Source organism: Tasmannia lanceolata, unplaced genomic scaffold, assembly GCF_043159265.1.
Source record: "Tasmannia lanceolata isolate RefF3 unplaced genomic scaffold, GAP_Taslan_0.1 ptg000037l, whole genome shotgun sequence".
Classification (NCBI taxonomy): Eukaryota; Viridiplantae; Streptophyta; class Magnoliopsida; order Canellales; family Winteraceae; genus Tasmannia; species Tasmannia lanceolata.
Window position 1 is genome coordinate 19,209,392 of NW_027518714.1, and position 16,330 is coordinate 19,225,721.

The 16,330-nt window shown below is 35.9% G+C and overlaps 1 protein-coding gene across 1 annotated transcript; it reads left to right on the top strand.

Moving 5' to 3' along the window:
- The first annotated feature begins 9,030 nt into the window (after positions 1-9,030).
- On the top strand, positions 9,031-14,792 carry LOC143861154 (large ribosomal subunit protein uL18-like). Its single transcript, XM_077372083.1, has 9 exons — positions 9,031-9,118; positions 12,123-12,192; positions 12,281-12,372; positions 12,527-12,653; positions 12,772-12,851; positions 12,945-13,061; positions 13,327-13,461; positions 13,580-13,749; positions 14,420-14,792. The coding sequence occupies exons 1-9, from the start codon at positions 9,116-9,118 to the stop codon at positions 14,526-14,528; spliced, it is 903 nt and encodes a 300-aa protein (XP_077228198.1). The 5' UTR covers positions 9,031-9,115; the 3' UTR covers positions 14,529-14,792.
- The last annotated feature ends 1,538 nt before the right edge of the window (positions 14,793-16,330 follow it).

Here is a 16,330-nt window from a genome sequence, read left to right on the forward strand (position 1 = left end):
AATCATGACAATTGAAAATAAATCATGGAAGTACAAGAACCTTCCAAAGAAAGCCCCGATTTATAATATACTTTATAATTTTACTGTTGTTGCTCAATAATATTGTCTCATCACTATATAAAGTGGTTACTACAAAATTATGCTTTTCTCTATCCAATGAAATACACCATTCTGAACTGGTATTATATTAAGAAATGAAATTAAAGGGCTTGTTTAGCAACCATGAAAAAGTATTTCATGGAATATTAGTGGGCCTAATCGCAAGAAAGGAACTGGGGCAGCTCTTAAAGGTCGGATTCAGACAATTGATTTTCTTTGCAAAAGAGGGATGTGGTTGGGGGATCATTGTCCCTTGTGTATTGAAGTTGAGGAATCTATAGATCATATCTTCATCCATTGCAAAAAGTAGCAAGATCATTGTTGCGCTTTGGTATGATGGGCTTTTCCATCCACGCTAAACGAGCTTCTGGAAGTTTGGGAGGTTGGCCCATGAAAGAGGAGAGGAAAGGTGCTTTGGAAAGAATGCATTCTAGCTATATTATGGGTACTATGGAAAGAAAGGAAAGGAAAGCTAGGGTGTTTGAGGGTACAGCTAAATCTCCCTACTTTTTGTTCACAAAAGTTATTGGTCTTGTTATCTCTTGGGTGAAGACCATCCCTCTATTTAGATTCTCTCCAGCTTTTGATTTATGGGAGGGGTGGCAGAAGGTGTGCAATATTATGGAGAGGAGAGATCCTATTGTGCAACCATGGAAACCTCCACCGAAAGGGTTGGTTAAACTTAATTTTGATGGATCCAGTATGGGTAATTCTGGGCCGACCGGAATCGGAGGTGTATTGAGGGATTCTTGCAGTGAGACCATATGGACTTTCTCGAGTCTGATTGGAACGGCAGATGCTAGTGAAGCGGAAGTAAGGGCAGCTTATCAAGGCATAAAAAGGTTAAGGAGAGAGCTCTTGGATAAGACAATTGTGGAAGGTGACTCGATGAATGTCATTCGATGGTTGAAAGGCATAGCGGTGCCTCCATGGTGATTTGCTCACCTTTTTTATGAGATCCAAGACAACATTGGGGAATCATCTATCAATTCAAGCATATTCAGAGGTCGGCAAATAATGTGGCGGATGGCCTTGCTCGTCAAGGAGTGAGGGAGGCGAATTTGGAATTTTTTGCTTTTCTTCCACCATAATTGTTTCTCTCCTCTTGTTCTCTTGTTTTTCTCTCCTTGTATCTTTGGAGTTTAGACCATCTCGGTCTTCTCCCTTTTAATGAAAGCTTCACCATTAAAAAAATAGTGAGAAAGGAACTGAGAAAGAGGGAGGGGCAGCTGCTTGAGAGGAGTGGAAAGAGCATGGGCAAAACATGAGAAATTCCTTCAAATTGTTTTTCTACCCTATTTTGCAAAGGCTTTTCATGCTCCCCTCACTCCCTTCTTGAGTCTCTCGAATATTTTTCATGGTTGCCAACACATTGCCATAAGAGACTAGGAAATGTGTGATTTCAAATTAAAATAACAAGATTGATGATATCCTAGTGATAGACAACAAATAAATGAAGTAATAATAAAATTGTAATGTGGGACCCGATCCCGCGAGAGGGGAATGGCCCGCGAGCCGCCACGCTCTCTCCTGGTCTCTCGTACCCACGCGATTAGCGTGTCTCTTTTATTATTATTGATTTTAATTACCCAACCAAGCAGGGAGCAACCAGGCCATATGGTGCAAACAAACGTGCAACCCAGTACCCATAAGGGCAGGGGTAAGCCGCTGAGCCTAGCAAGGTGTGATTCAATTCATCATTTCTGTGAACTTGGGATCACTAAGGCAATCCGAATTACAGGCAAAAGAGAGTGACAGAGTCGCCACCTAGATGAGGGATCTAGGACCCCTAATTGACCAGAAATCTAGACTTGTTACCTGGTTACGAGAATGGAAGGTATGGGGAGTTACCACCACATGCACCATTCTTGCCCGATAATCGGTCTTCAATTCTAAAAGTTAACTCTTTTGAATTTCTTTTAAATGGCTCACTTAACTCTATATTAATATGCGAACTACGTGACATGCATCCTAAAATCTAATTTTAATGTAATTCCTAAATGTGTATCTTGATTTTCTTAATTTGTTTGAATTCAATCTAAGTGAAAGTTCTCCTAAAATTCTAATTTCATGGCAAGTCCTAAGTGATTTAATTACTTTTAATTTAAGGATTAATATACAAAACCCCACCGCTTATGTGTGGAGCCGACTCGGGCTTAGTATGCTACTCAAGTATCCAAGTTGCCTACGTATCCCGGCCTCACTGGAATCAGAGTCGATCGTAGTTCGGTACACCTAAACTAAGCTACTTATGCCTAACTCATCTAATATCGATCTAGACTGGGTTGACTGTTTCAACAGTTTTAAGAGAAATTATTTAGTTCAAGTTGAAGATTTTATTATCCTAGGACTTCATCTAAGATGCTATATGGTCCTAGCTAAGTGCAAGACGTCCCTTTGACTAATGCAGATGAACCTACATCCTAGGTAACTAGGCATGTCTTATGGGAAAATTGGGTTACTAGTGTAACTAAATCTATGGCACGGTTGCTATTCATAGCGAACGGCCGTGATGAGGCTGGACTCCTAACTCAAGGACTCTCTAAAACATAAGACACAACATGACGTAAGTGTTCCTAAGGGGCCCTAAAGGTTCTTACGATGGGAAACCGTAATCCAACGGTCCCAAGAACAAGGATTAAATCAATTCAGTTTGCCGAAGTTAATGATTTTCAATTCTTAAAAAGTTTTCGATTCCTAAGCTCTATGGAATACCAAAGGCTCTAGGGCTTGATTAGTTTCAGCCTTGGATTGCATCCCTGGAAGGGAATCGTGCTCTCTACCCTTGCATAATTTAGCACATAAGTTATAGTATATTATTGCCTGGCATGTTCTCAGGATTTCCGTGGACGGGAGACCTCGGAGCCAACAACATACCATAATTTAAATGCTTAAATTATCCAGGATCGATTGCAATTAGTATACGATTATGAATGCGATCTCGGCAGTTAAATTATCACAGTATAGTGAATTTACAAAGAAAATCTATGACCCCTAAGGTTTCTGTTTCTAACGGCTTAAAGATTGAATTCATGATGAAAAGTTAGAGTTTTCTGGAAGTTTTCATTGATTTGTATATTAATTTGCTATTAAGTTCCGATTTAACCATATTAAGACCATATTGTTAGAATTGCAAAGAAACCCTTAGCAATCAAACTCCAAATTATTTGAAAGTTTTACAGTAATAAGATATGGATGATTGTAACTCACTGAGAAAATTTCATAAATTTTGAAAATGATTTACTACCGATTTTCTATTTTTAAAGATTCAAGTCAGATTATGGATTTACACAGCAATCTATAGCAAAAGGATTCCAAAGTAACTCAAACTTTTACAGTATCGAGATAATCATGATAGTAAGCTATTGTAAAAATTTCATGAATTGTTATTATGATTTGTTATCAATTAAAAATCACAAACAAACATGACGAATTTGAAGAATCAATCAAAAGGCATGCTTAATGATGTTCTAAAAAAAAAAAAATTACAGTAGACATAATATTCATCATGATATTTTTTCTCCAAATTTCATAACTTGAAAATCAAAATTTCTCCATGAAACCCAATTTTCAAAGAAGAGATCACTCGTTTCCTAGAAAATCAAAATCCGCTTTATTAAAAAAAATTAAAAACCATATTAAATCTTTATAAAAATTCATAATAATTTTTCTAAGACATACCAATAATATATATTACTGGTTTGTAAAGAAAAATTGTAGAATTAATTGATTTATCATAAGAAATAATTATGGCACGGAAAACGAAGCTTGGGTTGGAAAACCAGGAATAAAACAAATTTTTTGAAATTTTCTTTTATGAAAAATTCTACTTATATATACACATAACATTTGAAATGTTTCATGAGTTTTTAAAATGGTTTGATATTTATTAAAAATAGCCGAAATTTGAAATAATTTAAAATTGGATTAAATAAATTCTAAAAAATCCGAAATATTTTGAGTGATCTGAAAATCCAAAAATCGGTTTAGAAACAAATTTTCTTTGAATGCGGACTTGATTTGACCCGTTTTCTATTTTATTCTTTAAGAAATAACCCTTTACTGGGTTATCTTTCAAAAAATTAAACGGAAAATAAAACGATCAAACCATGGTAAAAAATTGTACTTTCCAATAGTTTTTAACTTTTTATTAATCTCAGAAAATATTAGGTTTTGAAAAACACAACGATTTGATCGACTTGCTTTGAAAATCCCATTCGAAACCCATATTAAAGAAAAAACGAAGGAAATTAATATTTTAATGAAGAAAAATCAATTTTCGAGCAAAAATCTGGAAAATAAAATATCATGATTTATATTTTATCATACTAAAATTTCATCCAAGAATTCCATCGTTTCGATCATATTCGAAAACTAAATCCTAAAACGACCTAAACATGATTTCTAAACAAAAATAAAAAAGGAAAACGAAAGAACGCTTACCGTTTATCGCGATCCTTGTCTCTAGGGTTAGTGATCTAAGATATACACTTTGTCCAACCCTTTTATAATCTCAAAAAGATCCAAAGAGCACTCCAATAATCCTTGATTGTGTGATGCCTTGCAGAAGAATAAGAAATTTAAGAATCCCTTTTGTGAAGAACACTTGAGAGAGAGAGAGAGAGATGAACACCAAAGCAACAAAAGAGATGAATGAATTCCAAGGATGAAGAGAGAAAGAGATGAATTTTCTCGAGAGAGGCCAAAAGTTGTGCTTGCTTTATTTTTATAGAAAAAATTAGGGTTAGATTGGATTTTGAAGTTCCCAATGTGAGAACTCCTACCTTTAGTTAGTTTCAAATTCTCACCTATGGCTTGCTTTTTCCTTGTCTTCTAAATTGGATTTACTTCTAATATTGATTTCTTGCAAGCCAAGCAATGCTAAATTACACAATGGACATCCTTCAAGTTTAATCTAGAAGCAATCTCACATAGGAAACTAGCTTTTATGAATGATTTTCGTCCAAAAAGGGCTGCCTGACATTTGACCTCATTTTTGACCAATTTAGAGGCTGATTCAGGAAAATTAATAAACTAGAAAGTTGTTGATCTTTTCAAAATGTTCGAAACAAGTATAATTATAAAAATTTTAGACTAGAAGGTAAAACGTTATGGCTATTTTACTAACTTGACCTTACAAGCCCTTTCTAATTATAATTGTTCCTTTCTTTATTATTTTTCAAAATAAATATGATGTCACCAACCACCCTATCACATGTTGGACATTTTTGCATGTGGCCTCCTCATGTGGGGCACCCACTTATGTGGCCGACTCACATGGGTGGGTCCACATGGACCCCGACCTTGTGGACTTTAGCCCAATGGGCCCTCTCACATGGGTTTTAGATTTTTTTCATAAAAATTTAATAAAACTCTTTTAAATTCAATATTTTATGGATGGACCTAACCCATGTGACCTTTATAGTGCACCCCTAACATATGGTTAAACCATCCCCTTTAAAGAAATAATTTTTTTGGACCAAAACACCCATATTTGACCATTACCCACCAAAATGCGACCAAAATACTCTCAAATTGGTTCATTTTTTTAAGGGGAAAGTTAAAAATTGAAAGCTTTCGTAGTCAAACCTCAAAAATAGAAAGTTTTTAAGTTTGCTTTTTTCGGTGGGTAATATCAAACATGATCATTTGCCATTCCCTCAAAATGCCCAAAAGGCCCTCAAGACTCTAAATTTCCAAATCGAGCGAAACCCCTAGGAGGTCTAAATTTAGCAGGCTTTTCAAAATTCATGGAATCACTCAAGATTTTTTAGACACAACCCGAGGGTCAAATGAAACACATTGAAAATTACCAAATTACCCCTGTGGTGCAAAAAATGATGAAATTAGGGAAAACCCTGAGAAATTCCAAAAATAACAGGTTTTCTTACTTGATTGGAAACTTGAATTCTAATCTTCCGGAGACTAATGGAATTCCTTAGAGACTTTCAGGATCGCGAATCAACTTCAAAACTCCTATAATGAGACGAAACTTATCCTAAAAATGCAAAAATGCAGAAGACTGACTCAAGACTCAATGACACTACCAAATCATTTGTTTTTTAAAGTGTAGCAAAATGGGGGTGTCTACAAGTAAACAATCACTTATCGGTCGAGCTGAAGCATGAATATGAATTCGTTCTCCTTATGACATGTCTCTCTGCTCCTAAGAGCGTGCACTCACACAACCTGAATGCCTTGTGAACATGACTTATGCAGCATTGATCAGAACGACCAGAAAGTAAATCATTGAAAACTAGATTAGAGTAGAAACAATGGATGCAGAACCAAATTCGATATGAACATTCGATACATCTATTTACAGAAACTTTAGAGACACCTCTAAGAAAAGACATGATTAGGAAACGTTTTAGAACGTTAGCAAACGATTCTGTTCCATGTGAAGATTGCAATCCTACAAGACTCATAATTATTTTTCAATGAATATTTTTTCCATGAATATTAATACTTCCCACAATTTCCCCCTGGATCCAAATGGTCCTTAAAGTAAAGGTTCTCATTTGAAATAAAAATCCATCGAGAATGAGTCTTATGGGGCATGTTTTGAAATCATGAAAAAAAAATTCATGTTTATTAATTATAAGAGGGGGGAAGAGTGAGAAGAGTGTGGTCAATCTTAATTCAGAGTATTTTTAGTTCCATTTTAGAAGCCCCCAGTACTATTTTATTTAGCGAAGATAGCTAACTTTTGCTTGTCCTAAATGCCCCCAAAATCTTGCGTCATTTGCTTCATTGATTGCGCCATGAAGATCTCCAATAGAAGAAAATCGTCTTAAGATTGTTGGAAAATAATCCGTGAAGTGGTTGAGAAGAAGATAAGAAGATGCTTCAAGGTGTGTAAACGCTCTCCTTAAGACGATATTCGCCCCCACCAGTAGTGTGCAAAGGGGACCACGAACTCGCCTCCAAGATACAATGAAGCCTGGTTCCAAACCGATTGCTTGACGACGTTCTGCACTGAATGGAATCAAGCCTGAATCACCTTTGAATTTTTCAAGTAATTGAGACCCAAGTGTTCTGTTTCTATAGAAAACAGAATATTTGGAGAGAACTTCTAAAACAGTAAAAACAGAAACTTTGTAGGGGTTTCGAGAGAGAGAACTGTGCTGGAAATAGCAATTTTGGATATGCCAAAGTAGAGAATCCGAATTCTATATAGAATGAGTATTTTCTACTATTTTTATAGAGCTTCTGGTAGCTTTTTCCGTTGGAAAACACCCTTTTCTGGACATCCTTTCAGCAGGTTTGAATTCTGACCATTAGATCGTATCTAATCGCGACTCTACGGATTAGATCAATCCTGGAGTGACCGTTGGCTTGTGTAAAGTGCGCCTAAAAAAGCGCCACTATGCGCCCTATAGCCCATTGCCCACGCCGAGTGCGTGTGTGAACGGTGCGTTGCACCGTCCCGCTATTCAACCCAAGGTTAAGACCCATTGTGCACCATAATAAAGTAGAGAAAATAGTAAAGCTTTATAAGCCAAACTCTTTCTTTCTTATGAGTCAATACGGGACTATCTTTTTCACATTACTTTTGCACTCTTATCTTTCTCTTGGAAAAAGTAACTCTTTCCAAAGAAAAATTTTTCCTTTTCCAAAACCTACTTAGAAAATATTTTCCAAACACTATCTTTTGACAAAAAATAAGATTTTGAAAATCAAAATCTAATAGGTTGGCCCATGGAAGAGGAGTGGAAAGGTGCTTTGGAAAGAATGCATTCTAGCTATGATCATGGTGATTTCGGTGGAGACCGACACCAAAATCAATAAAAACCGAAACGGTCATTTATTTCGACCGAAATTTCGATTTTTCCGAAATATGCCCCAAAAAATCAGTTTTTTAATATTAATTTAATATTTCACCAAAATTTTGACCGAAATTTAATATTGAATAAAATATTAATTTCGGGTCTTGTACCAGATTTCGACCGAAATTTCAAAATTTTGGTCGAAATTTCAAGGTCCGAAACCGGTACCGAAACCGAAATTTTAAACCTTGGCTATGATATCCTAGTGATAGACAACAAATAAATAAAGTAATAATCAAACAGTAAACAATCACTTATCAGTTGAGCCGAGGCATGAATATGAATTCGTTCTCCTTCAAACATGTATCACCTAGATACAACAACTCTGCTCCTAAGTGCGTGCACTCACACAACCCGAATGCCTTGCGAACATGACTTATGCAGCATTGATCAGAACGAACAGAAAGTAAATCATTGAAAACTAGATTAGAGTAGAAACAATGGATGAAGAACCAAATCCGATCTGAACATTCGATACATCTATTTACAGAAACTTCAGAGACGCCTCTAAGAAAAGACATGATTAGGAAACGTTTTAGAACGTTACCAAACGATTTTGTTCCATGTGAAGATTGCAATCCCAATAGACTCATAATTATTTTTCAATGAATATTTTTTCCATGAATATTAATACTTCCCACAATTTCCCCCTAGATCCAAATGGTCCCTAGAGTAAAGGTTCTCATTTGAAATAAAAATCCATCGAGAATGAGTCTTACGGGGCATGTTTTGAAATCATGAAAAAAATTTCATGTTTATTCATTATAAGAGGGGGGAAGAGTGAGAAGAGTGTGGTCAATCTTAATTCAGAGTATTTTAGTTCCATTTTAGAAGCCTATTTTATTTAGCGCAGATAGCAAACTTTTGCTTGTCCTAAATGCCCCCAATGCAATCTCCCTGACTACAAATGGAGACTAAGCTAAGGAAAGGATGTTTTGGACCTTTCACACTACAATGCCCTTGATGAGTGGTTTGGTAGTTCGAAGGAGCTTGCCAAAATGTGAACCGCCCAAATATTAAGTGTACACGTGCATGATAAATCTTGACCGTTGATTGTTTTCTTTACGAACCGTCGATTTCGACTCCTTAGGGTTATATTTAGAGCTCTCTAGGGTTTGAGAAAAACCCTCATCTTGGAGCCTCCTCTCTCGAAGGCCTCGAAGGAGCCGAGTATCAGATCGAGGAAAATGGTGAGAAAAAAATCTTCTCCAGCTCGATCCTGAGCTTTTTGAATCCACTTTACGTTGATTTCAACTGATTTTTACGGTTTTTTAAGTAGTTTTTCTCGTGATTTCTAGGGTTTTTGGATCCTTCTATAGCGATCGGAAGACTGTAATACCATCATTTAGTGTTGATTTTAATTCATTTTAGTGTCCTGGATCTGATTTCCTTTGCGAGTGGATTTTTAGGGTTTATGGATCTTGTCTCTCTACGATTTATGCTTTTTCAAGGTTTCACGTTTCGGAATCTTTGGATTTCTAGGGTTATATGTGCATTTTGCAATGTTCTGTAGTGATTAGGATGATCTTTACGTTAACATGAGATGTTGCCTTACTTTTATTGTTTTTCCTTTTTCGGTGGTTTGGATCTACTTCTTTCGATGTTTTAAGGGTTTTCAGGGTTTGACTGTTTGTTAGGGTTTAATGTGATACTTGTGTAGGGTACTATGATTTTCCAAAAATTCGCTGCATTTTAAGGTTTTGATCTCTTTTTTCCCTTTTTGTAGTGATACACCCGTGACTATTCTTCGTTTAATGCATTCTGAAGTTCTACAAATGAACATGTGAATTTATTTCTCTTTTTTTTTCCTGGTCGCTTCTGATCATCTCTGCGGTCTTTACACTGGTTGAGTTGATTTCTAAAATTCTGTATTAAAAAATTGTCCAATATTCTAGAGCAAATTTAGTTGTTATAGGTCTCTTTCTTGACATGCTATCCTCAGGTTAACGAGAACCGTGTTTAATGACTCTGCATATCTATGGGCAGACAGATTAAGTTTTGTAACAGTTTTAAGGTCTCTTTTGATTGTCTTAGTAGTTGTCATCAGAAGAGATATCATAGAAACAATGTCTAGACTCTTGAGATCTATTCTTTTTCCAAAGCCACTCAAGTGCTCTTCGTTGTTCTATAGCTGTTTATACTCCTTGCCAGTTTGCTAACTATCTTAATCCTTGATTCTTTATAATTGTTCAGGTCTAATCAATGTGTTTCTGCTCATTCAACATTAACAGTGTGTACCATTCAAAAAAAAAAAAAAACATTAACAGTGTGTGAAATGGATTATGTATGTTAAATCTATTGTGTTAAATCCGGTGGACTGCAAAATGTGTCTTTTCCTTTCAGTGTTTTAATTTTTTTTTCAAAAATAAAAGAAAAAACCTTGCACAAAAAAAGAGTTTACTCCCTTGGTGTCTGGCCACGGGCCATATGCACTGCTGAGAAAATTATACCTCAACGATTTTGGTCTTATTGCATGATTTATGGGGTTCAACTTTGTGTCATTTGTTTTATTGCAAATAAGGTACCTGTGTTATTGCTTTAGCAAGATTCTTGTGAACTGTTTAATTAATGGTTCCTGAAGAGACTGTTTCTGGGTTTTAAATGCAATTTCCATCTGCCTGACTGTCTCTCAAGCTGTATATATTTTTGTGGAATTTAATACTGTTTCCTCTTATCATTTAAAAAACAAAAACAAAAAATACTGTTTCATGTCATATATGGGGTTCAATACTGTTTTATTAGATTGTGACTGCAATTCATTTATTTTGATCCTTCTATCTTTTATTGTTATATTTTATGACTTGATTACTGGTACCTAAGGATCTATAGTGGATATTTTGTGTTCGTTCAGGATTTTGGGAGCCTTTTTTTACTCTTGGTTTAAAACTGATAGCCACTATTTTTATTGTCGACTACATATTGGTGTTGCCATATTTTTGCCGCATTCTAGGGATTTGGATCTGTTATATGTTTAGGGTTTATGGACTGTTTGTTTGGTCATGGATGATCCATGGTGTGCATTTGAGGACCGTTCAGTCTATAAGGTTCCTTGGACATGTATTTTGATCTTGTTGGGATGTGGATTCGCTATTCCTTTTTTACTGTCTGGTTTTTAGTAGCTTTTAATGATCTTTATGTGGATCAGAACTTGGGAATGTTCTCCTGTGGCTAGGGTTAGAGAAAGTTTTTATTGTTGAGGTAATTTTTGTTTGTCCGAAAAGGCTGACTACCTTGCACTTGACCAGAATGCATCTAGTTCTGCTTGGAGAAGATCTTATCACAAACAAAAATAAGACAGCAAGGCATTCAGATCTTCTTTGATTCTTTGAATATGCTGTTTTGTATAATAGACCTGTTATAAGGAATCATGTGATCTAGCAGTCATAAGGGTGCAACTATCAAAATACACGATCGCTTAGCCAAAGTGAAAAAACAGTAACTAAAATTGAAATCTGGGACTTAGGTTACTTAGCATGGTCCTTTCTGTTTTGCTAGTTTCTGTGAAGGATGAAATGACCTCGTAGCTGGTGGGTCATTTATGGCTAGTAAAACGATTTCTCGTTTTGATATCAAGGGTTTGTTTAATTCTAATCTTCTTGTGTGTTAAAGGGTTTCCTACGTGGTTCTTTTGATCAATGTTTTTTTCCTTGGTGAATTTGCCGTGAAATCTGGATCTCGGAGTGAAAATTCTAGGGTTTTAGATTTTTCAGATCAACTTTAGCTCTTTTCAATGGTGTCATATGTCATATTTAGCAGATTTTTCTGGTTTTAGAACTTCATTTTATCTAGGGAATAGTATTTTGAGGCAGTCTATAAGGTCTCAAAAGTCAAAACCACTGTGATACATTTTGAGAGTTTTTACAGTAGTGTAAGATAAGCCAGTTCTATGATATTTTTTTCCTTCCTATAGTTTCCACATTTTTAGTTGGTCTGAAGATCTCCTCTTATGAGCTGCTTTTTTTTTCATTTGGATTTACTAGTGTTGCGGTCTGGGCTTTTACTTCTCTTTGGATCTATTTCAGTCACTATGTCTGTTGTTGCATGAAGTTATGACTACCCTCTATTGTGTTTAAAATTATTGATATTAAGATCACTTCTTATATTAGAGTTCTCTTCAAGGCTACGCTCATCTTGAATTTACTGTGGGCGCATTTATTAGATTTAAGTCCAATAATTCTTTTCTCTGCCTTATAGGTTTTTGTTAAAGCCCAGAAGTCAAAGGCTTACTTCAAGCGGTTTCAAGTTAAATTCAAGAGAAGGAGAGGTATTATAGTTCTGTAATTACTACCATGCAGTTTCTAGCTTTTACCAATATTATGTTTTGATGCCTCTTTCTATTTTCTGTTATACAGAGGGAAAGACTGACTATCGGGCCAGGATTAGGCTCATTAACCAAGACAAAAACAAATACAACACACCGAAATATCGGTTTGTTGTCCGCTTCGTATCCAACAACTGCTCTTATCTATTACACTTACTGTTCATTTTCCCTTCTATTATTGTTAATGTTTTCAGCTGACCCCAACTAGTTTGTGGGACAAAGGCTTAGTTGAGTTGAGTACTGATAATATTTTCAGCCTTAATGACATTGTAATTAGACCAACAAGGATGTCATTGCACAAATAATCTCAGCAAGTATTGCTGGTGATATGGTGCTTGGTGCGGCTTATTCCCATGAGCTGCCTCGATATGGCCTTGAAGTGGGTCTTACCAATTATGCTGCAGGTATCCCAGCCATTTCTGCCTATAATGCGGTGTTTGTTTGTTTTTTGTTTTAATTTTGGAATGGTGTTTGTTGTATTGAACAATCAAATATTCTAACTATGTGTTATATGAACATTAGCTTACTGCACTGGACTTCTCTTGGCCCGTCGTGTATTGAAAACACTTGAGATGGATGAAGAATATCAGGGCAATGTAGAGGTACATGCATTTGCTACTTAGATTTCTTGATTTGTTCAATTTTATTGCAACCTTCAGAGTACTTGATATGTGATGTGATATTGCTGTTGCCAGGCCACTGGTGAAGATTACTCTGTTGAACCCGCAGAGAGCAGGAGGCCGTTCCGTGCTCTCCTTGATGTTGGACTCATTAGAACTACAACTGGTAACCGCGTCTTTGGTGCTCTTAAGGTATTGTTATTGGCTTTTTATTTTTTAAAATTTGTTTATCAGTTCTTAATGCATAGTGTTCTTGTCGTACAATTTCCTTACCATGGTTGGGGATATCATACTATGTTATACAATGTCAGAATTCCATCTATTTATTTTTTCCAACACATACTTTGTTGAAACTGGGCTGCATTTTGTTTTTTTTTTAAATTTAAAGCATGTCAAGCTTTGCAGTTAAATAACTCCATTTACGGTTAATGAACTGCTATTCTTGCATCACTTTTAGGGAGCATTAGATGGTGGACTTGACATTCCACACAGTGAGAAGAGGTTTGCTGGGTTCAAGAAGGAGGATAAGCAACTTGATGCGGAGGTTCACCGCAAGTACGTCTTTGGTGGCCATGTTGCTAATTACATGAAGGTCAGACCAAAACCTTGGTCCTTTTTTTTGTCATTCTTAAATGCAAAATTTAATTTGGTTTCTGGCATCATGATTGTAAGCCAGGGAATTTTTTTTACTGACAATGGATATCTCACAGATTCTGATGGAGGATGAGCCAGAGAAATACCAGTCTCACTTCAGTGAGTATATCAAGAAGGGAATTGAGCCTGATGACATGGAAGAGTTATACAAGAAGGTTCATGCTGCCATCCGTGCTGACCCCACTGCAGTGAAGGCTCAGAAACAGCCTCCCAAGAAGCATAAGAGGTAAGTCGAGTATTTTGATGTACCTGTGCCAACTCCCCTGAGAGTTGATGATGTTATTTCTATTTGCTTATATATAATATTTTTTTGACTCTTTATGATGTTATTTTTTAAGTTATGTGTTCTTGTCCTTCCTTATTGCTATCCCCACACACATTTTATCCTCTGTCTTGAAAGTTATTATCCAAAGCATGAAGGTACTCGCTATCGAAAGTACAGTAATAGGAAATTACACTGCCAATAGTGGGACACCCTTTCTTCTTGCATGTTTTATACTAAGTCTTGTTTTGAGCTATATCTGCCATACGGCTATTAGTATTCCTTTTTTAGTTAATGTACAAAATGGGAGGAATTTATACTTGGGGAAGTTTGAGAAACATTAGTGCGGAAGCAAGTCACCTCTATCACTGCCTTAAAATATCTCTAAAATGCATTACCCACTAGTTCAATGGGGTACGATCTTCCGAATTCGGAAAATCTATGGATCATCATAACCTATGGTTGAATATTTTTGTTGGTCTCCACCTCTACTTTATGAATATGATGGCAAAATCCTTGATTTCATAATGTACTTCAAAGTTTTTTTTTGTCTGTTTACTTGACCTTGCCTGTTGCAAATTCAAATAAGGGCTCAATTATACCTACTTGACCTTGTCTGTTGTATTTGTTGCAGGTACAACCTGAAGAAGCTCACGTACGAGGAAAGAAAAGCTAAGCTGATTGAGCGATTGAACTCTCTGAATTCTACTGCTGTTGATGAGGACGATGACGATGACGAGTGAAATTACAAAAGTCATCAAGGAAAAGATTTTTGGTAAATCTTCATCTATTTAGGGGTGGGGCCGTGTTTAAGTATTTCTTGTTCATCTGTCTTGTGTTAGCAACATATTTCTTTCCTAGTAAGGAATTTGTTTTTTTTTTTTTTTAATCTTAACTGAATTTGATTTTCAATTTTGATTCTGAGCAGGTTTGGTAGAAATCTGATAGAATTTGCCAACTTAGTTAATACTTTCATATATTATGGAGTTTTTATTGGGTTGTCATAAGCTCTGCTTCTAATAATCTTAGCTCTCATAATTCTGCAAGTTATGCATTTCAACAAGTTTTGTTTGTGATGTGTTGATTAAATTTCTTGGAAGTATTCTTTACTTTCACTTTATTTTTGGCTGATGGTGAGTGCGATACTAGGGATTGGTTTTATGGGACCTTTCCCATATCTATCTATTCGCCCTCCATGTGTGAGTAGAAACCCCTTTCTTCTCTTTGCCCTCCCATGTGTGACTAGAAACCAACGATTGCCCTAAAACACCAGCCTGTGTCTCCTCATCGCACTAATATCACTCCTTTACAAGTGATTAACAGCAGAAGAATGCTAATTGTTTGGATGGATCCCATCTTCTCTCATGGAAAATGCTAAAAAGAAAGTCTCTTTTACATTCTTCCCAAGGCTTTGATTTCTTCAAAAATGGGTGTAAAAACAAATTTATAGCCATGCTTTAGTGGAAAAATGAGCACCAATTTTACACCAAAAAGAAAGGGAAAAAAAATAGCAGGCAAAAGGACTTGTCAATGATCCAAGCCCTTTTTAAACCTAAAGCATATTGGTCACCAAGCAAAATCAGCACAAACTCTGCCCTCTTTCTCTATTTAATTGGCTTCTCCCATCTGTAGAGGTCGGTGTACATCTTATTTAGGTTGTGGCGTGACAAATGAACGCTAGCATATAAAATCTACTGTAATAACATTTGACAGATGTTTAAAAAAAGAAGAAACAAGCTGGGTTTGTGCAATTATTAAAACATGGTAGTGCCAACATCAGTCGCCTAAAAACTGCAAGGGTTTATGTTCAAGGAGGAGCTCTAGAAAGCTATATTAGTAGGGTTCTTGTGTGATGATGGAGCTTATTTTTCCAAGAAAAAATAGGAGCAGGGGAAATTATTACCAGTTCGTAAATGATCCAAGCCATTTATTGAGCAAAATCAGGCCCCTATTTAGGCGATTCTAACCCAGTTCAATTTCAACTCCAATAATCAGTTAGATTCAAAATCAATTCCCAAGGGCCTAACTTTATACTTTGTGACCGTTAAGCCCTGTTTAATTTTAAGTCCCATAATCACTTTCTCAACATTAATTCTCAAGATCCCCAAGGCCCTGTTTGTTTTGGATTTTGGAGAAACAATTGTGAGTAAAAAGCTGATTATTTGACACAAAATTAAAGGTAAATTTGAGTCCAACAATCAATTCTCCAAATCCTACGGCCTTTATTTGTTATGGATTTTGAGAACCGATTGTGAGTACAAAACTGATTATTTGACTTAAAATTAAAGGTATGAGTCCAACATTCAATTCTCAAAATCCTACGGCCCTTAACAGATTGTGAGTTCAAAACTGATAATTGGACTCAAAATTAAACATAAATTTGAGTCAATAATCAATTCTCAAAATCCTAAGGTCCTCTTTGTTTAGGATTTTGAGAACCACTCGTGGGTCAAAAACTAATAATTGGACTCAAAATTAAACCTAAACTCGAGTCCAATCATCACTTTTAGAATCACAATCAGTTCTTAAAATCCAAAACAAATAG

What these genes read in the sequence shown, in the direction of transcription:
- LOC143861154 (XM_077372083.1), top strand. An exon ending in ATGTTGCTAATTACATGAAG is followed by an intron (nt 13,462 to 13,579) that starts GTCAGACCAAAA and finishes GATATCTCACAG; the next exon opens with ATTCTGATGGAGGATGAGCC. An exon ending in CCTCCCAAGAAGCATAAGAG is followed by an intron (nt 13,750 to 14,419) that starts GTAAGTCGAGTA and finishes TATTTGTTGCAG; the next exon opens with GTACAACCTGAAGAAGCTCA.